The 24983-nt window shown below is 34.5% G+C and overlaps 2 protein-coding genes across 2 annotated transcripts; both read left to right on the top strand.

The window, feature by feature from the left end:
- Positions 1-1390: 1390 nt before the first annotated feature.
- LOC123548848 (DENN domain-containing protein 11-like) lies at positions 1391-18375 on the top strand. Its single transcript, XM_045336432.2, has 9 exons — positions 1391-1656; positions 3446-3545; positions 4769-4927; positions 6829-6973; positions 7476-7614; positions 9362-9484; positions 10604-10754; positions 11162-11230; positions 12056-18375. Exons 1-9 carry the CDS (start codon positions 1434-1436, stop codon positions 12252-12254), a joined length of 1308 nt encoding a protein of 435 aa, XP_045192367.2. The 5' UTR covers positions 1391-1433; the 3' UTR covers positions 12255-18375.
- Positions 18376-23011: 4636 nt separating this feature from the next.
- LOC128558046 (lipase ZK262.3-like) lies at positions 23012-24151 on the top strand. The gene has a single exon (XM_053546822.1). It carries the CDS (start codon positions 23012-23014, stop codon positions 24149-24151), a length of 1140 nt encoding a protein of 379 aa, XP_053402797.1.
- Positions 24152-24983: the final 832 nt, after the last annotated feature.

The following is a 24983-nucleotide window of genomic DNA, read 5'->3' as shown; positions in this document are numbered from 1 at the left end:
TTAATAACTAATAGCTTATCAACGTAAGATATACTTTAATTCTAATTGTTACGTTTACTTCAATACTTTTTTCCTTTCTGACTTATATTGACTTGGATTGTGATACGCAGTATCACAGTTGTCTTGTTTTCTTCCTTGTCATCTCTTGTACTGACTTTCATTCCCGACAAAACTGGCGCACAGGTGATGGCCGTGAAAACCAATGTTTATTATGTTGTGTTCACCCAATACATTTGAAGTTTTTGTCCAGCTTTTATTATCATTATTGTTAATTATGGTAAAGCAGTATTAAAATACAATAATTAGATACGAATAAACTGTGATGGATTCGAGTTCGACGATGTTACTTTATTTATTCCATTTCATAAAGGTCAAATATTAAGGTTAGAAATTTAGTAATCAAGCTCGGATGACTGCTTGGCACCGGCTGCGCATAGAGTTGAAATAATTCAGTAAAATCCTTTGCGAGAGAAGGTTCCATATGATGACTGAGCGCTCGTGTCTTGTCTCGGGAGGCACCGACCTGGAAAATTAACGAATATTGTAATTTTTTTTATAATAATAGTTCTATTTGATGAGGGAAATTAAAAGCAATAATACTTTAAATCTGGTTTGTTATCTGGTGTAAGTAACTTAAACTGGCACCAGCGTGCATATAAATTGCTTTAAAACAGTTTTCAAATAAAGCATCATAGTAATTCGGGTACTAAATAACCAATTTTAATAAAAACTAATATGATATTCACCCTTGTTCAAGTGTTATTTTAGGGTGTAATTTTTTTTTTATCAGACATTGGCCATTATTGGCAGGTGTTGATTCAGATTATTATTGCAACACGTTAACGTCATAACTAACGTTCACACTATCAAACGTAAACTCTTCTGATAAGTTTAGAACATTCTGTTGTTCAACATTACGAAAACAAACGTAAACACATCAGTAGCGTAACAAAAATGCAATATTATAAAATGAACGTGAGAGACTCACTTGTAGGATTGGGAGCTCAGTGATAAATATTCCGACGGTAACCTTGATTTTTTTCCTGTTCTGTAAATACTAACAAATTTCCCATATTTGCACATTTTTGAACTTTGCACGAGAAAATTATGTTGTTGTTTTTTCGCGCAAAGGTCACACATCAGTAACCACGTATAATAACTGTATCTTTTTAATCTATTCCAAATAACTATAGTCAGAAGTTGCGAAAATGTGTTCTCGATAATTTTCAAATGGGCGTCCTAATTATATGTGACTTTGCAACATTATGAGCTATGTCAAAGATAAATAGGACTATTTTAGATATGTTTTAGCTAGGGATAACTTTACACAGTGACGGGCCTCATTTAAGTTATGGTACCCAGTCTAAAGTATCAACATCGGGATGCAGTCTACTACCGGATGTTGACAAAAATCGATACACAATTTTGACAGGATGGCGGAAGAAGAGAGAGCACCTCTTCTAACGTCAGAAGTGGCTGAAAACAACCTTGCCCGACACAGAAAACGTCCAAACCTTTTTCCGACCGAGCCAGTAAGATCTAATGCTGTGTGTGCAGATGATAGAATATTTGTAAATGCCACAGTCACTACACCATCTGAGATTGAACCTGATGTTGTTGTTGCCATATTTGTGGTGGCTTTTGATACTAGATCAGGTATTTTTGAAATTTCTTACATGCTAATTGATAAAAACGGTGTCACATGTTAGGACAAATCTGAAGCCTGGCACAGAATATAACCGGTGGCCTTGGAATATCATTCTGATGCACTGTCAAGTGAGCGACCGTGCTGCTTATACATAAATTTTCTCACCAATTTTATACTTGAACTGACTATGGGTATGGATCTGGTCCTCTTGAGAATCAGATTTGTAATGGGTTGATATATGCACGAAACCCGGCTTGTGCCAGACGTCCCTAGAATTATCTAGGAATGTAACTCACAATGGAAAAAAAAAGATAATTAACAGCATTTATTAATGTTACTATGCCAAGTATTTACTTAACAAAACCAAAGGACACCCCCCCCGCCCCACTTCTTCCCCCAAAAAACAAAACAAAACAAAAAACAAGTAAACAATTGTTTTAACTGATATTTATAAAAAAAAAATGCAGAAAGACACCAAATTGGTGAAACACTCCAAATGCACCACTCAAGCCCTCCTGAGACACATGTTATTGAGTGTATATATGGTAAGCATTTTCCCCCTTAACCCTTACCATGCTAATTTCTATTATGGAAGTCCATCTTCCAATTTGGGCAGTACCATTTCATTTAAGGGTGTTTATAAAAAATTTACTGCTAAATAGCGAAACATGTGAACATGATCAACTGCACGGAGTGCAGGCGATCTGGTCTGCACTGGTCCAAAGCAAATCCAATCGCCGCTAGCAGGCTAAGAGTTAATTACTGTGGAAGAAACCTAAATATTGCAGATGAAATTTAGAGTAAGATTTAGTCAACATTCAATGAATGATGGAAAAAAATTGTAAACAACTAAGTACAGTTTTTTACTCTCTCTTATTTATAAGCCCTCTCAAAAAAGGCAGTATGATTAATTTTTTTGTTGATGGCCATGAAGTGGTAAAAGTAGCAGTATTTATAAAGCTATGTTTAGCAATCAAATTATTTTAATCAATTCTCTGTGTTGATTTCTTGCATGAATTAATAGGATGTTGACTAGTTTACTTTTGAAAAATCCTTCTAGTGTTGTAACTGTTTACAACCTTACAATCATCAAAAATGCAAGAAAGTGTAAGACATGTAGACTAAAGCAACTCCAACTCAGAGCCTGAAAGTTAAGGATGTAGGAAAGCCATTATTTTCTTTTAATTCAGATTGAATAAAAATCTTTGCTTATATAACTGAGAATCATATATTTTGCTTTGGATATATCAGTATATTATAAACAGAGCACTACTAAATCTCATGAACAAAACAGAACAATGTTTAGGTCAGTTTGAAGTTAACTTTCAATATTCTGTTACATGACAACTTGTTCAGTTGTTGTATACATAGTCAAGTCATCTGCATATTAAATCAAATTAAGCTTTATTATTTTAGATATACTAGTACCAATAAAATTGTTTGTTTTGGGTTTAAAGCCGTTTTTCAACATTATTTCAGTTAATTATGTAACGGGGATAAGTTAATAACATAACCAGTGTTCTTAGATTCTGTACCAGTACAAACCTGTTCTCAGCAAGTAAGTGCCAACTTCCCCACATGAATCAGAGGTGGAGGACGAATGATTTCAGAAACAATGTCTTTTGTCAAATCAAGAACATACGGCCCACCTGAGGATCAAACTCATGACTCTGCGATCTGTAGATCGGTGCTCTCACTTATAACCAATAAGATTGAGAAACTTTCTGGTTGCTGATTGGTTGTTTAGACAAGTTGAACTATAATGTTTTTGAATTTAATCAAAGGACTTTATTAAAGGTAATATGGTAGAATGGTCTATGCCTGAAGATGCAGATCTAGATGGTGTTGAATTCAAGGCAATGGTCAGTGGTTCACATACACAGCTGAAGGATTTTGTGTAAGTATACAATATATGGCTTAAGTTTAACTTGAATTCAAGGCAATGGTCAGTGGTTAACACACACAGCTGAAGGATTTTGTGTAAGTAAACAATATATGGCATCAGTTAAACTTGAATTCAAGGCAATGGTCAGTGGTTCACATACACAGCTGAAGGATTTTGTTTAAGTACACAAATTATGGCATAAGTTAAACTTGAATTCTAGGCAATGGTCAGTGGTTCACATACACAGCTAAAGGATTTTGTGTAAGTACATAATATATGGCATAAGTTTAACTTTAATTCAAGGCAATGGTCAGTGTGGTTCACATACACAGCTGAAGGATTTTGTTTAAGTACACAAATTATGGCATAAGTTTAACTTGAATTCAAGGCAGTGGTCAGTGGTTCACATACACAACTGAAGGATTTTGTGTAAGTACACAAATTATGGCATAAGTTTAACTTGAATTCAAGACTATGGTCAGTGGTTCACCTCTGTAGCTGAAGGATTTTGTGTAAGAACAATATATTATATGGCAAAAATTGTACTTCAGTTCAAGGCAATGCTCATTGGTTCACATACACAACTGAAGGATTTTGTGTATTAAGTACACAAGATATGGCATAATTTTTACTTGAAATCAAAGCAATGGTTATTTGTTCTTAAACGTAGCTGTAGGAGTTTGTGTAAGAACACAATATATAGCAAAAGTGTTACTTCAGTTGAAGGCAATGGTCAGTGGTATACATTCACAGTGGAAGGATTTTGTGTTAGTGCCGAATACATGTATAACATAAAATCTACACATATAGTGGTAGATAAACAGATAAATTTATTTCTGTATAAAAGTTTGTTTACATGGAAACATAAAAAACATATAACATATTAAACACTATAATAAGTTATATCACAACAGGATAGTGAACCAGGGCCACTTTATAAATGGGATAAAATAATCCCTTTATTTCCATTGTGGTCCATTTGTAACAATTAGGTGCAGCATTGAACTAATCTTAAAGAAAACTGATATCTTAAAGGCACTTTTCTCTCTTCAGTAAATCATTTTTACTAGTCATTATGGTGCTTTTACATCTGGAGGCTGTTATTTTCATTTTTTTTGTAATATAAAACCATTGAAAAGTCTGTTTACATAAAAAAAGGTTTTTATAGCGTCATCAAAAAGCTTTTTAGCATTTAAGGTCTTTGACAGTACAGCAGAAAACTGGTTCTTTTTCAGATATTTCAGAAAAGACAGTCTGTATGGTTTAGCATGTTTTGAAAATATGCCTGTAGACAGTGAGATAGAGCGAGGTGCTCGGATGAAATCTGTCGGCATATTAGCTACATCATACACACTTTTATACAGACATCTACAGTTCCTGGAAACACAAGTCAGGTAATTAACTGAATAGCACTTTGTTCTTTCATTATTGAGTTAAATTCAGCTGTATGATATAGATTTGAAGCAACAGCTGTAGAGAGTTAACCTTAAGCCTGCTGGCGACAAGTGATTCTGTCGTTGCGACCAGTGCAGACCAAGATCAGCCCTGTTTGCTATTCATATAGTAAATTTTCAGTGAACACCCTTTTGAATAATAATGGTATTGCCCAAATTGAATGATGGACCAGTCCATTTTAGAAATTGAGCATGCAAAAGAATTAATAACACGTTTAAGGTAGTGGATCCATAATGACACTGGGCAATTTCTGTACGATTACGTTTTTTCATTTGGCAATTTGGCATTCTTTGGTTGTAACTTGTAAATATAGCTCAACGTACATATAGCTGTGCATAAAAGAATGGAAAATGCCAAACTCTTATGAGCCACACCATCAGAAAACCAACATAGTGCATTTGCGACCAGCTTGGATCCAGACCAGCCTGCGCGGAATATGAGTCCACTATCTTAAGAACTAAGAACCCTAATGCAGTTTGAAACAATTCCAGCTTTTTCTGTAGCTTTTGTAGAAGACACAAATACTAATTCTGTGCATTAACTACATCTTTAAATTTTTAGCTCTACTGTTTGAAGAATAAGGAGAGCTATCCTACCCACCACGGCGTCGGTGTCACACCTTGATTAAGTTTTTTGTACCAATCCACATTTTGACAAAACCTTTTGTCATATAGCTTTGAAACTTTTAATGCTTGTGTACCATCACCATGTCCAGTTTTAGGCAAGAGTACATAACTATGTCAAGGATTTTGACTTAAATATAGCCCCTTCTATTACTTACAAATCTTGGTGAAGTTTTTTGTATCAGTTTATATTTTGTGTAATCTGTTTGACATATGACTTTGAAACTTTTATCACTTGTTTACTATAACAGTCTCTATCTGCAGGCATGAGTACATAACTCTATCAAGTATTTCGGCTGAATTATGGCCCTTTTTGGACTTGGAAATTGGTTCAGTTTTCGTAAAAGTCCATGTTCTGTCAAAACTATTTGACATGTGGCATTGAAACTTTGAACACTTGCTTATTATAACACCTCTATCTTTAGGCAAGAGTACATAACTCTGTCAAGTATTTTTGCTGAATTATGGCCCTTTTTGGACTGTGAAATTGGATCAGTTTTGGTAAAAGTCAAGTGTTTTGTCAGAACTATTTGACATGTGGCTTTGAAACTTTAAACACTTCTTTATTAGCCAAGAATACATAACTCTATCAAGTATTTTGGCTGAATTATGGCCCTTTTTGGACTTGGAAATTGGTTCAGTTTTTGTTCAAGTCCACATAAAATTTTGTCAAAACTATTTGACTTGTGGCTTTGAAACTTTGAACACTCATTCAGCATCTTGATCTCAAGGTCAGTGATTTTGACTCAGTTATTGCCCTTTTTGACGTAGAAATTAATTAACTTTTGCGTACCATTCCATATTTTGTCCAAACAATTTGATATGATATGGATTTGAAACTTTGAACACTTGTTTTCCATCATTGTCTCTGTGTAGGTAAGAGTAAATAAATTTTCTACACACATTTTTTTTAGGAAGTCCATTCGAAAAATAACTAGGAACCCATACTTATATCAATTCTTTGAATAGTTGAACACGCTGTGAACAGACAGTTCTTGTTGTTTATGGTAATTATAGTAGTTTTCTGGACTAATCGTAGCCTTTAAAGCAACAAATATCAAACTGTTTGATTCAGTGAACAGCATTTATGCTAATTTCATTGTGTATAATCAATATTGGAATTATTAAGCAATATAAAGTCTGTACAAACTGTATTTTTTACTGAATATTTATAAGTACATAATAATATACAATATTACTTCCATGTGTTGTTGTAGGCATCAGTTGGAGACACCAGGAAAGTATACACAACTTCAAGCATTCTATGAGGATAAAACCACAGCAGCACTTATAGCACTACAGAACCAGTCAAAATCTACTACTCCGACAACACCTTCACGTGACCTCCTTCCAGAGTTAAAGGTAAGTCTGCAGTTGGAAATTAGAATTTATGACACTCAAAATATAACTAGAAATATAAAACATAAGACAAGTACTCTGAAGATCATTAGGGTCCTCTGTGGCTGGGTGGTTAAGGTCACTGAATTTGAACCAGTTACCCTTTGTTTGTTGAGCCCTGCTGGTGTTGTTTGTTGAGCCCTGCTGGTGTTGCTATGTGAGAACGTTGCTCATCTGGTTTGTGGAAGGTTTTTTGGTTGTACCCAGGTGTCCACTAGTGCCTAGAGTAATCTTTGGAGGGACACCTGAGGTCTTCCTCTTCTTTTGAGCTGGAAAGTCTCTGAAGGGCCTGAACTTTGTTAGAGTGACTTTATAAGCAACAAAACAATCAAACTGATGGGCCTAACTTATAAAGATCAACTTGATTTCAGAAAGAATAATTTGAAACTGTGCATGTGTAGATCTCTACTTACATTTTATATTCTAAATCATTCTGTTTTAATTCTGTATCAATTTTATTTTACAGATTACCCATCCAGCAGGATGTTTTACACAGTTTGCCAAATTTTTTGGAGAACAGATATTTATCTTATGGAAATACACATTATTAGAAAAAAGAATCCTGTTTTTTTCACCCCCACCTATAGGTGTGGTCTGCTACAGAGGTAGGTGCAGAATTTTTTATGCTCTCCTCCTCCCCAGTATCCAACCTCATCGTCGAGGAATAGGGTTTATATTGTTTTACTCATTGTCTGTTGGTGGGTCAGTTTGTCCTTTGATTGGTTGGTAGATCATTTTGTTTCCAATCAGTAATTAGAGAATAATTGGTCTCACAATTTTCAAACTTCAAAGAGTTATTACCTGTGGTCAGTAAATGACCCTTATTGTTTAGCGGGTCAGTAGGTCATGGTCAAGGTCACATTGACCCTGAGATTGAAAATGGTTCCCACTGAATAACAAAAAAAATGCTTTGGCCTGTGGTTGTCAAACTTCATTTAGTGATTGCAAGTGGTCATTACATTATTGTTTTGTGGAACAGTAGTCAAAGGTCAAGGTCACAGTGACCTTGAGACTGAAAATTAATTCTGCTCTATAATTAAAGAACACTTTGGCCAATTGTTAGTTAGGATGATTGCCTGTTGTCATTAGATGACCCTATTTGTTTTGTGGGTTAGTAGGTCATAGTCAAGGTCACAGTGACCTGGAATGAATATGGCTTCTGCTTGATAATTAAAGAATGCTTTGACTGCAAACTTCATTGCATGAATGTAGATGACCCCTGTTGTTTTTGAGGTAATTTTGTCAAAGGCCAAGGTCATAGCAAACAAAATTACAATCCACTTGTCTCCAACAAGCCATCATGGGTGTAGGGGCATATGTGTTTTACAATCAGGTCTTGTTATTATTTTTTATGTCTGACTCTGTTATTGCATTTTCTTTGAGATATATTAATATTTGTCTTTTGCATAGAGAAAGGCCATATATATATACTCAACAGTTGTTCTAATTCACATTATGTCTGTCAGATATTTTGATGAAAATTGGATGCACTACTTAATGATCAGTTAACTTTAATAAAACTTCATAAAAAGAATAATTAGACATAAATTAATTAAGCCATGACAGTTACAGTAAGGTAAATGTAGACTAAAAAGTCACAAAATGAGTGCAGCCTTAATAATAGATACATTCAGTGACTGCTTTCTGGACTTCTGACCAGTGCTTGCACCTTTGTAAGGGATTGTGGATATTGGGGTCAAAGTCTGCTTTGTCCAAGATATGAACCCATGACCTCAGGAACAGGAGTTCAACACTGTACCCCTTTACTAGTGTGCCTCTTCATACATAGTTATAAATGTATTGTTCGAATAAACATAGTATGAAACTCTAGAAATATTGTTTCACAAACTGAGTTATTAAATTTTATCGATGTTGAAATCGTACATGCTTATTAAACTGTGTAATGAAATCTGAAATGTTCTTTAAGATTTTGTTCCACAATTACATTTATGTGTATTTGACTAATACTTTATTAACATTGGTGTTGTGCGTATCATCTGACTGGTTTGAATTGCTGTAAAATTTTTAAGAATGATTACTAGGCCCAGTTTTTGAAACTTAAATTGGCTGTTAAACTTAAAAGGTAAATTTGTATTTAAAATATTATTGTTGGTGGAAACACTAGTTTGATATTTTGATTTTTCTGTAAAAACATTTAAGTCTCATAGAAATGTCAAAATGTAACCATAAAAGTTACATCAGACTGTTACCTTAATCACCTGTTAAAATTTCGAACAACTGGCTCTAGATCAAAAGTTCAGGAGGCAGTAACTTTTTAACCAAAGTTGTTTAGAGCTTTCTTTTACAGTCAGTATAAAATAAATAATTCTAAGTTATCAATTTATTTTTCAGTGTATTGTGCATGCTGTTTAGCGAATCATGACATGCGTGGCCTTGGTAGAAGGTACAAGCCACAGTTTTATGTAAATGTTGCTGATATTGAAACCTTAGAATCGGAAGTCACATATATAGCTTGTAAGTAAATAGTAGCTTGTTAAACCCAGAGTTAAAATGTAATGTTTATAAAATGTAATAGTGGTCACTTTCTGTCTTTCTGTAAATGCTAGAAAGAACCCCTTCATGCAGTACTCAAACCACTTGTTTCCCCCCATTCCCCTCCCCCCCCGCCAAAAAAAATCTGTTATTCTTTTCGTAGGAAAGGACTGCAATAACCCCTTCAGGCTGCGCTCATTTTCATATTTTTTATTCCTCCAGTATGAGAAACTTAAAGGCTGTTTAGCTTCATACATGATCAAAATAATGATTGTAAAGACAATTTGTAGGTCTTCCACCTTACGAGATGGTTGGTCACTATACAACATGAGTTACGTTGGTGTCTTAAATCTGACTGAAGGGGGAATCTTGGCTTAGTGGTTAATGTCACTGACCTTGAATCACATAGGGGTTCAAGCCCTGCTCAAGTTGTTGAAGGTCGATGGTTCTACCCAGGTGCCCGCCAGTGCCTGAAATAATGTATGGAGGGGTACCTGGGGTTCTCCTCCACCACAAAAGCTGGAAATTCACAATAATAAACTAAATTCCACATCACTGTGACTTAAAACCCAGCAAAATAGACAAATAATAAATCTAGCAAAAGCTGAATGATCTTCATTTTCTTGTTTGCATGTTTGTAGGACTATAAATAGGAAGAACAAAAATCAGCAGAAATAAATCAGGCTCTGATTATGATGTAAGTGTATATTTAAAAAAAGCAAAAAGTGGTACATATTCATCATTCTCATGTAATGCCTTTATAAATTTGCAGATTGCAGACCAATGGTTAATGTCATGTTAGGAAGCCATCCAGCTGGCTTAAGGAAGGTCTGTGGTTCTACCAGGGTGCTCACCCACAGGTGCCTGTAACAATGCCCTTCACCATCAAAAGTTGGATAAGTCGCCATATGACCAAAGTTGTGGCAATGTGACTCTTAACCCAACAAAAACAAAAATCAGTATGAGCCGCAATAGGCTTTGAAAGCGAACAGCATGGATCCAGACCAGACTGTGCGGATGCGCAGGCTGGTCTGGATCCATGCTGGTCGCAAAGCCACTATGTTGGTTTTCTCATGGCGTGGCTCAATTATTATTTTTCAGGTACAACTGAGAAGATATTTGAGACGAAAACGAGCCTGTATGATGTATATGTAGATAACCAGATAGTGCGTACACATTCTCCAGTACTGAAGGACCTTCTCAAATGTAGTAGTGCTGACAGAGAGAAGTTCCAGAAATTGAATAATCTAAGGTTAATTGCTTGTTTTGTTGTTTGATACTGTTTGAACAATTTCTTTCTACTGTTTTTCAATTACTGTGGAATCAATAATATTTGTTGGAAACTAATTTCATGGATACATAGAGAATATTTGCCTCTCAAACAGTGAAACTTGAGACCTCGAGAGTGGAGTAAGACGGATATAATGAATGATAAAACTAAATAATTATTTTTTTACCTTTTAGGATATCTTGACTCTATTACTGATTTTAAGAATTCTTACGAAATGTTGCATATTTATAGGATTTATTGACTCAAAACATTTGATTTTTATTACCTGTTATAAATGGTGTTTCAAATTAAAAAACTATTTTAGGGTATGTTGACGTAAATTCAAGTATTTCTTGACTAAATCCTGTTCATTTCTGTGTTTACCTTAGATCAGCCCATCAGTTTTCTTATGAAGAACTTGGTGAAGAGTCTATAGATGAGGAGGAAGTATTTGTCTCGTAAGTTTCTTACTCTTCTTCAAACTGTTTAAATTTAATCCTTATCTTGCAGGACATGATTGATTCTGCCTTTGCGACCAGTGTATATCATGATCAGCCTGCACATCCATGCAGTCTGATCAAGATCTGCACTGTTTGCCGTTCAGTCAGTATCTTTATGGTAAGCACCCCTTTTAACAGATGGACAAGTTCATTATAGAAATTTAGCAGGGTAAGAGTAAATAGTAAAGTCTCAGTTTTGTAAGTGTTCACATATTAATTCTAGTTGTTTTAGTGGTGGATATTTTGGTCTTTTTAACTTGTCTCCTCTTACTTGTCCACTTATCAATGAGCTTGTGTTCATCTGAATTAACTTGCTCTGTTGCTTTACCTTATAAAGTAAAGTTCTATGCAAGAAATTTGATAAAAAAATTTTTGATGTTCAGGACATTTACTAGAATATTGTCTCAAAGAGCATGTATACAGTTTTCTGGAGTGTATATTCAGTTTTTAGGGCCTCTGTGGCCAAATGTTTAAGGCGAGTAACAAAACTCCTTTTTGGTTTAGAAATCTTTCATGTGAGGAAGCAGTCCAACTGGCTTATGGAAGGTCAGTGGTTCTACCTATGTACCAGTTTGTGTCTGAAATAATTCCCTGAGGGTCACCTGGGGTCTTTCTCCCACCAGCATCAGCAGGAAAATAGCCATATGACCTAAAATTATGTGGGTATGACTTGACACCCTACAAAAGAGTACAACACCCATTTTCTGACTGTTTAAGGGTGAAGATACAGTACATGTATTTTAGATACTACTATGACTGTACACAGTGGGTTTCTATTTTCAGGTTTTTCCATGAGCAGAATAACCGATTGTTTCAAACCTTACTGGATGTTGCCAACTCCCAGGACACACAACTCACCTCGGATCATATGAAAAGTATGGGTCTGGATCCTCAAGGGGATAGACAGTTTCTTATGGAACTTGTGGAGCATTATGGGATAGATGTAGTGCTAATGGTAGACAACCCTTGTTGTCCCAAGTGATTCAAGGGAAACATCTCCTTCCAGATAAATGATACAAGGGAAATAATTCTTCCAGATGCATTGTTTTTTCAAATAGTTCAAAATGAAAGAACTTGTCAAGAACCATTATCCAGAATAATAAAATTATTCCAGGAGAACCAATATGATACCTGGCAGAAGTACTGGTAGACAACCATTGTAGTACTAAATGGTTCATGGGAAAACTTCCAGGTGTAATGGTAAAAAATCCCTTGTAGTAATTTACGATTCAGTAGATACAGATTCCTTCCAGATGTGTTCATTTGTGATCAATACCAAAGTGCTAGTCCAGTAATCAAAAATTGGGTAAATAAAGACACAAATTCAGCATGACACACTTTTTCCTACATCTTCTTTCAGTTGTAAAAATACTTCATTGACAGTATTTTATTATCTGAGGATCTGATTTGAATACAGAAGATACTGCATGTATGGAAATCCTTTTATTTGATTTCAAATTGTGTTAGTTTGCAGCGTACTCATTGAAAATTGATGTTATTTGAAAACGGAAAAGTTCAGTCCCATATACAGTAGTAGGAGAGAACAGACATACTGGCCATAGAGATTTTAAATATTCCATTCAGGCGCGCCATGAGAAAACCAGCATAATGCATTTGCGACCAGCATGGATCCAGACTAGCCTGCGCATCCTGGTCAGGATCCATGCTGTTCGCTAGGCTTTGAATGTGAACAGCATGGATCCTGACCAGACTGCGCGAATGTGCAGGCTGGTCTGGATCCATGCTGGTTGCAAACGCACTATGTTGGTTTTCTCATGGTGCGGCTCATTTGAAAACCTCAAAGGTTTGTTAGTGTAACGCTCATATTATCACCTGTGTAACTTTTGTACAAAAAGGTCATTTTGGATTTTAATGTATCAGTTGAAACTAGGTACATCAAATTCCAATGGACCAAGCATTTTATTTCAAGATAACTGGAATTTGATTTAAAAATGTAGTTTTGTGAAGATGTTTTTCACTACTTGTACTGCTGTAGCTGCATTGAATATGTAAGGCAATATAAAGTCAGCCTAGTTTCAGAACAAAAAAAAATAGAATTATAATAGCCTATTACTAGGTAGGAATTTGCAAAAGGTTATGTAGCCCCAGTTTTGACTGGGCATATGAACTTGTGTAATTTGTCTTAAAACTCAGAATACGTACATATAGAAGAATTTTGGTTTGACATGAAAAATTATCAGAATATAAAGAAAAGCGAATGCCAGATACAAAGTTTCAACTATCCATTTTACTTAAGTTGTGAATGAATCTGGACCAGGTATTTATTCTTTTAAGCTTTGTTGTCATATTGAATAACGAAATTACCAGTCAAAACAAGTTATATCCTAGTCTGGTTCCCTGGCTGCATGGTTATTTTTTATATAAATACTGCAGGCAAAATAAGAAAATCTTAAGCCTCTAAAATAGCACGTTTTATCTGATGGCTGAACCATACCTATGTTCGGAGCCGGGGGGCAATAAAAAATGTCAGTGTAGAAACAACCTACTGGAATTACTTCCCTCTTAATGAATAAACTTATATAGGCCTATATATGTAAATAAGAACAAACATAGGGATGGGAGCCAGTCTAGTTATATCCATGCTTTATCTAGATAAGGTGCTTATTTGTTGCCAAATAAAAATGATGGCCTTTTTTCACGAGCAAACATTTGCAAAATCTTTCAACCCTTATCATGCTCGACATGATTGATTCTGCCTTTGCGACCAGTGTAGATCATGATCAGCCTGCACATCCTTGCAGTTCGATCAAGATCTCTACTATTCGCCATTCAGTCTGTATCTTTTTGGTGAGCACCCCTTTGAAAAGTTAATGGTACTGTCCAAATTGAAAGATGGACAAGTTCATTATACAAAATTAGCAGGGTAAGAATTAAAAAACAACACAAAATGTACACAAGGAATAAATGAGATTTTATGTTTTGGTTGCTCACAACATTTTACTAGGCATTGATAATTGATCTGCCAGTTGAAAGACTTGTTATTTTGTTATACCTTTTTGAACTTTACATGTATTTAGTTGTTAATCATTATTCTTTATTTGATATAAAAAAGATACATTAGTTGTATACTGGATGGTTAAAAATTCAGTTCAGATTTTCATGTTAACAAAGCATGTGATAGAAAAAGTTATCCGCATGAACTTCAATGTTAATAGCACTTAATGGTCTGTTCTTTCTGTATAAATTTACATTTTCAGGCATTCCAAAAAACCTGGATCTATAGGTCGTGCCCAACTGAATGTTTATATAAACTTTATTTTTTCAATAGAAATCTGTAAGCAGACAAACTATATATTTTATTTGACCATATAATAGAAAATGTGTTTATTTACAACCATGAAAAGTTTCATTAAGATCTATATTGTAGAAAAATTCTGTTTGCGAAAATTCTTCAACAGTGTAATTTTCCTGTAAATTTTCATTTTGAAAAGTTGTGTGAGACCAAGAAAATTCATATCATTCTAGCAAAAATAACCAAAAAATAAAAGATATGTCTTTTATACATTGTAGTTCCTATATTTTTGCTGTTTATTTTGAAATTTATTCAAAGTCTACATTGTAGAAAAACATTTGATCCAAACGTGCATGCAGAACTACCTTATCTGAAATAAAAAAGATGTAGTGAAACACAAAACCCATATCTATACATAGATAATTTACATTCTCATTTAATGTTAGAGCTGAATTATGTTTGTTTCTAACTGTACCAAAATATATGTAAGAAGTATATGTGTCATATGTGTATATGTGTTTTATCTTCACAATTCTCATAAATAAACAAAGTGCAATAGATATCTTTTGTTATTCAGAAGTTGCCAATGTTTTGTGTCAGATGTAAACTATGTACATATAGTATAAATATGTAACAAATTTGTTGCATCATGTCAAAATGTACCATCATTACTATGTTGTGTTTTTTTGTGACTTTTTATGTATATAGATTTGAATTCTACAATACATTAGATATTTCAGTCATATCAGCTTCCTTATGTTTGTTTGTGCAGAGAAGAAAGGGTAAATTATGCGTCTGTTATTGTCCAGAAAAAAACATTTTGAAATGATATGATTTTACTGTTATTTGCCAGTGGCTGGTAGATCTGCTCTTTTTACAAACAAATTACGTGCTTAAAATGAAACATGTAGAAGTGTTCAGTTACAATACATTTTAAACCTTGGTTGGGCTAACATTTGGTAAAGTTTGTCTTTAAATATATTTAAGTATTTTGCCCCACTTTATAATATGAGCCGTGCCATGGGAAAACCAACATAGTGGGTATGCGACCAGCAAGGATCCAGACCAGCCTGCGCATCCGCGCAGTCTGGTCAGGATCCATGCTGTTCGCTTTCAAAGCCTATTACAATTAGAGAAACCGTTAGCGAACAGCATGGATCCTGACCAGACTGCGCGGATGCGCAGGCTGGTCTGGATCCTTGCTGGTCGTATACCCACTATGTTGGTTTTCTCATGGTGCGGCTCACATGAAAGCTTTTGAACAGGACTACTGGAGTGCTCAATTTTCAGTTTTGTTAAAAATATCTTTAGATATAAATTGTTATATAGATTTATGATAAAAGGCATTTATTTACTATGATTCAATGTAAAATAATGTTCAATATTTTAGTTACATTCCTACATTATTTAAGACATTCCCACCACCTTGTAATTAAGATATTGAATGTTTATTTAGATATTTTACAGAGGAAGAAACATAATACATAAAAAAGGAGAATGTATTCCTGAAGGGAAATTTTTATGGTAATCTGCAACAAGGAGGCAGTAATGGTGTAGTTATGATGGCGCTGCAAAAATATCAGTATGAAAAAAATTAATGCAGGGTATATTTTTTCTAGAAAATCAGTGTTATTTCATTGACATGTTTTTGATTTCAAACATTCATAAAATTGTCAAAAAGCATGAATTTTCACCATGACCTTGATCCTCTATCTCTTTTTAACTGAAATTAGATCTTTTGCCAGGCATATTATGAAATAACATTTATATTCACTTTTATGGTAAAAATCATGTTTATTTTCATGAGAATGTAACAATATTGATGACATTTTATATGATTTGGGGCCATACAAACACCAGAAAAGAGTGTTATCTTATATAAAAGACATTTATATAACAGAATGGTGTTGCAGTTTATTGGCACACACTGAATCAATCATAAGGTGCACAGAATTATTCATTAGATGTTTACCCATTCTACCAACTATTTGACTCCATACATGCACCAGTAAATAGTGCTTCCTTTTCCATCCATAATTTTACAAAAAACAGCTTATTAGAACAGAAATAATGTGTAGCGGAACCATGTTACAATGTATTTTATCACTTCAAATTGGTAATATGCCACAATTGATAATTCAATCGAGCTATGCTTTCTTTGTTGTCGTGTTTAGATAAATAGAAATATGGTTCTGCTATGTATTATGTCCTAGATATTGTCTGACATATTCTATTTATCCTATTTACATTTATGGAGTCAGTACAGAATACTGTCTGTTCTCTTGTATTTAGTCCCCAAAGTAAGACACCTCATGTTTTTATTTTGATGTAAGTGAGATATGTAACCAAAATTTGTAGTCCTGTTTGGCGCCATATAACCTATACTGTGTTGGTGCGCTGTTAAACCCAAATAAATAAATAAGACATCACTTTGATTTTGGTGTAGAAACTGCATTATGTTACTCTTTATCAAACTTTATTTAGTGAATAACTTGAAAGATACACACAGTGATCTGGCTAGAAATAAATATCCCAAACTGGGTTAGATTTAAGACACATACTATTTACATTTACATAGTGCCAACAGAACAAAACTGTTGACCAGTATTTTAATTGTTTAAAGTAGAAAAAATATTATGAAATTATACTGTATACATATTAGTAATTTTCCCATGGATTGAAAATAAGTATACTAAGTCATATCAATGATTATTTAGGTGTCAAGAAAGCTGATCCTTTACAAATGTTTGACTTAACCATAGAGTCCTTAGGTTTTTAAGGTAGTTCTGCATGTTTGGTGAATGGAAAGGCATGGTGTAATGTCATTTTTCTAGGAAAAGATTTTGTTTGTTTTGGGTTTAACGCCGTTTTTCAACAGTATTTCAGTTATGTAAGGGTGGGCATTTAACCTAACCAGTGTTCCTGGATTCTGTACCAGTACAAACCTGTTCTCCGCAAGTAACTGCCAACTTCCCCCACATGAATCAGAAGTGGAGGACGAATGATTTCAGACACAGTGTCTTTTATCAAATCGTCACAGAGAACATACGCATCGCCCAGGGCTCAAACTCACGACCCCCGAGATCCATAGATCTTCGCTCTCCCTATTGAGCTAAGCGGGCAAGCATAGGAAAGGAAAGTCATGTGCATCCTTCATTTAAGCGTAGTTCCTTTTGCACATTTTCAAAAGTGATGAATAAAATAATGACAAGTGAAATAATTCCAAAAATGCCTGGCTGAAGTGGCTGAAATTGGAGGATCTCTTAAGTCATTGGCAGTTATCTGAATAATAAGCACATGAACCTATACATTTTATTTGAGGGTATAACATGCAATACAATGACTAATAGTTGGTAAAAGTTTCGTTAAAATCTATGTTATAGAAAACGATTTTTTAGTGAAAATGTCATCAAAATTGTGATTTTCCCTTTGGCTCCCAGTATGCATTAGGTCCAAATTTTTCCAGTCAATGTTACAAAAAATCAGCCACACAACTCAGTCATTCTTATTAGTATTTGCTGAATTTTCTTAGTATATTTTGAAGTTTTGAAAAATCATGGTTTAATAAAATTCTAAATTGTAGAACAAATTTTGATCCGAACATGCAGAGCTACCATAACAAGAATATTGGCTGGTACGGTCCATTGTAAATGGTTTAGTCATTAAATTGTTAAATCAATGATATATCAGTGTTCTACACAAGTTTATTGGCATTTTTTATTTGTTTAATATTTATTTACATTTCAATAACATTATCTTTTATTAGTGTAATGTTACTGTTTCAATATTTAATATAGCATTATACACTGTAACTATTAAAGAATAAATAAAGTTGTTGATTTTATGAAAATCTGGTTTATTCGTCCACTCCATAGTTTAGAATGCCTGAATTGAAACGCTTGTGAACAAGATCAATTTGTATAACACATTTACCCCAGGTGATGGTCTATTCCATTTTCAGCCTTGAGATCACTATGACTTTGACTTTGAAATCATTCTATGAAATTTGACGATTGTAGGCCAAAATGTTCTTTATTTATTAAGCAGAAAACGTTTCTTGTCCCTTTGACTGATGTCTTGACCCCCACTCCCCCAAAATTATAGAGGTCATCTAATAACCACAGGCAATCATTCTATGAATCCTGATGACAGCACAGCGGTCTATACTTAAGGATATGAACACACTAACATCACAAATCTGGACACTTCTTGCTTTATCCAGTATCTGCTGAATGTACCTGTAGATCGGTATAGCAGAAAGAATGCACGTAAGTCACAAGATCACGGTGACCTTGGCCTTTGACCTACTGGTTAGAAACAGTAGGGGTCATCTACTGGCTGCGTTGAGTGTGACAATTCTGAGACCAAGCGTTCTCTATTTATTGACTTGAAGCCCAATGGTCTACCGATTGACGGACTAACAGACCGACAGACACAGCAAAACAATATACACTTTCTTCTTAATAAATAATGCAAATCAAAAACTTTTACGAAATATTCATTTTCGCTGTACATGTATTTGCAAGCTTTGAGTCTTTATGAAAATAAGTACTCTCGAATGTGCTATTATTGTTATAATACGCACTGCATTTTTAACAAGTTGTTTGCAAATTTTCTGTCACTGGCGAACACATTTTCAGCCTTGTGAAAATCACTGATTTTAGAGTATATATATATCGCGATATTGTCAAATACAACTCGTGAAACATGTGGTGGTCAATTGAAAATATAAAGGTTTAATCTACATCACAAGGTTGGATACACTTTGCTTTATTCAGTATCGGCTGAATTTTAATTCATGCTGAAGTCACCAAAACTGCATTATTCTAAAATCCTGTCAGAATGTCTCTGTATAGAATCTTTGTTAAAGTTGAAATTGGGTTATCTGATGTCACAATATAACCTTGTTAGAATTTTAGAGGCAACATTCTTTATCTTATCTTTATGAAACCTTGTCAGAATGTTTGTCTTTATGTGAGCGATCCTAAACTAGGTCAAACTAAGTCTATAAATAGATCACATGGTAAAATACTTGTTAACACTATAACTTTGAAATTTATTATAATTTTCTTCTATAATCATCAATCAATAAATCAATTGCATTTGCAAAACGAGGTTAACTTTGCATAAAATGTAGGTCACTAGCTGATCAAATAATAGAAAAAAAATCATCAGAAATCATATTTTAACTGATCTTCATGAAATTTTCCTGGTCCATCTTGTTTCATATTCAAAAGAAAAACGGAAGATATTTTCAATGATACAGGTTATGAGTATATTGACATATATTAGGCCAAAACGTTGAATATCATGTGTGTGACCAAGGGTGATATGACCCTCTTGTTGTGATTCGTTCACTCTGTAACAGCAGAGCTCACATTGACCACTTTGTCTCAGATTTTAAGAAAACTTCAGTTAAGTGTTATGACGATAGGTCAAATAATTTTGGCGATATGTACAACACAATTTCTTTGGCGGACAGACGAGTAGGCAGACATAGCCAAATCTACACACCCAGCCACAAAGAAGTGTCCTTATCACCATAAGGGACATGGTTTGCCTACCACACATAATAATTTTAGTTTATGTTGAAATGTCCCTTAGAACTTCGATCGTCTTGTTCAAGGGTTTCTTGAAGTAGAATTAAAAAAGTATTGTATAAATTTTACTTGACATATTCTTCTCGTGCTGATGCTACGTTCTTGTCCTTCACCTTTTCGCCTTTTATCTAATGAAAGAATGTTACCGTCAAAGTATAACACGTCAGGTTATAACTGAAATTTTTGTAAGAAAGTAATGCCTAATAGGCAACTGGACGACGGCCTTTTCAGTTTTGTGCTTTAATACTTATATAATATCATAAGATTACATACGATTAGTAAATCTTGAACTTACAGAAGCAGTAAAACAGAAAAAGTGTTAACCTGACAATGAGGCAACTGGTATTACAGTATATCGGAAAATTGGAAAATAAGATGTTGGGGCTGTTTTAGCTTGTGTGCTTTTGATAACACCCTTCTTCTTATAGTTTCATTGGAAAATTGGCACACACACTAGGCTTCGTCTTTACTCGCAAATGTCTATAACAGGCACACTGGAATGTTCTCAGAGCACACCTAGGAACGGTTCGATTTCACAGGGTAAGAAAAATAATGGACAATACGACCGATACCGCCACATCAAGAATACAATATAATGCCAAGGAAGCTACAAAATAGCTTGCATTCCGATAACCATGACTTAGTTGTTAAGTGGTCAAGTTATTCAATACTGATCAGTGATGTTCCGTTTAAATGTATTGCTCATCATGGACCATATCAAAATTAGGTGAATTCCAGGAATAGACTGGATGATAACCAGGAATCCATAAAAGACTGCAGCCATATCGTTCGAGACAAGACCAAAGTAGAGCTAGTGTATCAGCAACTTAATGACTGGTTCGACAGGAGAGAGGCAACTGGACTTCCTAAGAAAATCACAGTTTGGGTTTCCTTTCCCGCTTTTTCGTTTCATGTTGTCCTTAATGCTGTTGGAATGTTTGCTCTTGTGTCAACCATAACAGTAGAGAAGGTGTAAAGAAATCGACAAAAGTCTTTGCCGCTGGTTCAGCACTCCACCTTTCTTTTCCAGTTCTGTCCGCTTCATAACATCAGGAATTACAAATAGGGTCCCATATTACATCCATTGTTGAAGAGCATAAAATCAGCAGGGCAAATTCCGCATGATTTTAGAGTGATGGTAAATGTTTTGAAGAAAGAGAGGAAGAAACCAAGGGCTAAGTCCAGCCAGACACTAAGAGCATAAGGTTTCTGGAGGAAGGCGACTAAACGACTGCATTTAAGATGGCACCTATGACTAGGAAATAAATATGAATATTCTCAAATGGTGTCCAAGCAACAGTGGATATCAATATTTTATCACATGTTTGACGTCGCGGGAGTGAAATAACGCCATTACATAAATTTGATAAGTTTAAAGTATCGGAGACGTTGGTCAAATTGACTTGTTTATAATAGCTAAAGAAAGTAGATTTTTTTTATGTTTCGTCTGAAAAAGCGAACATATGATAAAAAGAGTATTACATTTGTGACTTTTCACATTGAATTTATTAAATTCGTTTAAATGCTCGGCAGAGCCTCGCAATTTATTATTTTATTCAACTCGTTTAATAAATTCAATATGAAATTAATGGAATTAGAAGCTTTTCTGTATTATAATAGGTGTAGCTTATATGATATATTATTTAGGATAAAAACATACTTTGTCTTCGTTGTTTTTGATATACATATATAAATATGTACATGTTTTATAAATGTTAAAAACGCTTTCATGTTAAGTTAGATAGCATCAAGTATAAATAATCTTACAAGTCAAAATTAAGACTGTCCCGCGAAATATCTACATTATTTTACTTAGCTGGCATGTACTTAAAGGCTTAAGTATTGCAACATAAACAACATGGCTAGATTTCAAATTTAAATCCATAAATTATAATCCGTAACCAGGATGTGAGCATACATAATACAAACAAAATGCATACATGACATGAATCATCGTTTGAATTTAGTAAGCTAATATTTAAAGGTATAAAGTTAAATATGCGCAAAAACGTGCGCATTAGAAACAAGCGGATTCTCCTCTTTAAAACTTACAGCATTTTCTGAGAGAATAGTGGATCCGTTGACTTTGCAGGAAATGTGCATTACCTATGAGTGGGATAGTCACTGAACTCGTCACAGGACTATTTATCATGCAATTCGTAACCGGGAAAAAAAAACTGAAGAATTTCAATAAAAGGAAGAGAAAACATTAGTAATTTGATCTAACGGCTTACAAACAATTTAGAGACAGATAAAAGATACAAGATAAGTTAAAAACTAAATTAAGTTATTAATCATCTAAACACGAAGAAAGATTTAAATTATATAACAGGACCTTAATAAAGTGACAGGCATAACAAAACACCATATTCACATTTACGTCCTTATTAAAAGAAATATTTCAAAGTGCTTCAAATGGATAGAAGATTCGACATAATGACCGAGATATGTTCCGTATACAGAGATAAACAAAATTGAAATGAAAAACTTTTAAGGGATAGAAAATTCGAAATAATACCAAAGATCAGTTCAATACAAAGAGAATAACAAAATTAAAAAGGACATACTACTAGTACATTAAGTATGTTATCGGAGGTTACAACGTGTATGCATGGTAAAAGAGCTATATCATTATAACTACATGTATATTTCAATCAGCAACTGATAGTGCAAAAAGGATAAATTTCAGTTTCAAACTTATAGATGCTCCTATAACAAAACAACATGGATAAATGCGTTTTGTTGATAATTCTACTTCTTTTGTTTAGATGTGAGGCAAGTGCAGATTGTGATTCCTATACGGACTGTGAGACTTGTACGAGCCATGCATCATGGAGTGGAGCTGGATGTAGATGGTGCCCATAAGATCGTGAATGCCATGCGCACATGTCCCTTCAGAATACGTGCAAGGTTGATCAAAATATTAAGTCTCCACCACAGTGTCCGGTTGATCATGAAGCGTACGGTGTTTACGACCCTCAACTGGCGTACACGAACACTCTTCTATCAGCGATAGCTTATTCTGATACTCCGACAAAATGCATGAATAGCATTGTTCCTGATGGTAATTTTGAACTAATACACGCGGTTGGTCGCAGGTGCGAGGACCTCTTTTTGTTTGAATACGAGGAATGTTATGCATACACAGCTATTTCGCATACATTGAAGATTATTGTTCTGGCCTATCGTGGGACTACTACTACCTATGGAAACAAACAGCTCTATGATGAAATTGTTTCAATTTTGACGACACCAAAAACGTCCTTTATAACCGGAGGGGAAGTACAGTATTATTTTAAACAAGCATATGACAAACTGTTCCCATGTGTTCGCAATAGCATAGAAGAAATAGTCCAGCAAAATCCGGATTATGATGTTGTAATAACGGGCCATTCACTTGGTGGGGCGATAGCTTCACTTTCCGCCGCGTCACTTATATATACAGGCGTTGTACGTAAAACTAAATTGTCTTTGTACACATTTGGAATGCCAAGGGTTGGGGATAAAGAGTATGCTATCAATCACGATAGAATTGTTAACAATAGCTGGCGTGTCGTTCACGGTAGAGACATAGTCGCACATCTTCCAACTTGTAACTTATTGTTTGGATGTAGAGTAACAGCAAATGGTCCATACCATCACCGAACAGAAATTTTCTACAAAGCAGATCCTATGACCATAAGTTCCACTTATATACAGTGTGAAGGGAATGAAGATGACCTATGTAGTGACGGTCTTGTAACTAAGAACTGGTGTGTACCGGGTGAAGATTTAGATGACTGCATTGACTATCATAAAGTGTACTTTGGAATTCCAGTCGGAACATACTGTAATGAAAAAGACTCTCGAAGAAAACGCAGCGCAACTGAGCGCTCGCGGATGTGGGATAACTTTTCAAGCGATGAATGCAAGCGAATTAATATAACCAAAGGATCTACAGTCAACGCCGCAACCGAAGCGTGCAAAATTCAAGAAAGCTTTTTAATTTTAATAACTTTATTGATTTTTGAAAAGGCTATGATTTAAAAGCCTTGCTGTCATAGACTTATTAACAATTATGAATGTTGAAAGGGAGAAAAACAATGATAATAGCTTTTTAATGTGAAACCATTGTCGCAAACGCAACGAAAGTACAATATCAATTACTAAGGCGTAAAAAAAAATTGTTTGTTTCCGGTATCCCGACCTACCCTAAATTTTTGGCCTAAATGTTTTTATGGCCTTGGAGAATATTTTTTTCAACTTTTTAACAAAAAGATGCAAAACTGCACTTTTTATGCTTTAAACATGGCCAGTGATGTTAGAAATCAACTTACGGATGCTCTAAAGGCATAACCCCCTTATTTGTAATCATTTTTTGACAAAAAAATAATTTCCGAAAAGTCTCCCTTAATAAAAAAAATTTCCCAAAAAAAAAATTTTCCGACCTACCTACCCTAATTTTTTTTAGCATGTTACCGGAAACAAAGAATTTTTTTTAGGCCTAATTACCCCCAACTTCTCAGTTTTCATCGCAGTTTTCAGTTTTTAACATATAACCTGCATTCTTCCATTTGTGCTTTAGTCACCGACCGCTTCAATAAGGCTGTGGCCTACTGCGTTCCATTATTTGTTAGTTTAGTTTTCATTTTGCTTTGCCTAGACTTATATGTTTCACATTATCTATGCATGTTTTGTATGGTTTTATATCCATGCACTAACTGATATAGGGTTTCAGTGTAAGGAGCTATGATTGATTTTCAACGTGGCTGTTCTTCTTTGTTTTTTATTTGAAGGTGTTTTATTATCTTTTCATTATCTTTTGTCTTACTGTACGCAGAGGATACTGTTTTTATATATGAAACATACTACAATACAT

The sequence above is a fragment of the Mercenaria mercenaria genome, chromosome 6, assembly GCF_021730395.1.
Source record: "Mercenaria mercenaria strain notata chromosome 6, MADL_Memer_1, whole genome shotgun sequence".
Lineage (NCBI taxonomy): Eukaryota > Metazoa > Mollusca > Bivalvia > Venerida > Veneridae > Mercenaria > Mercenaria mercenaria.
This window is presented reverse-complemented; position numbering and strand designations above follow the sequence as displayed.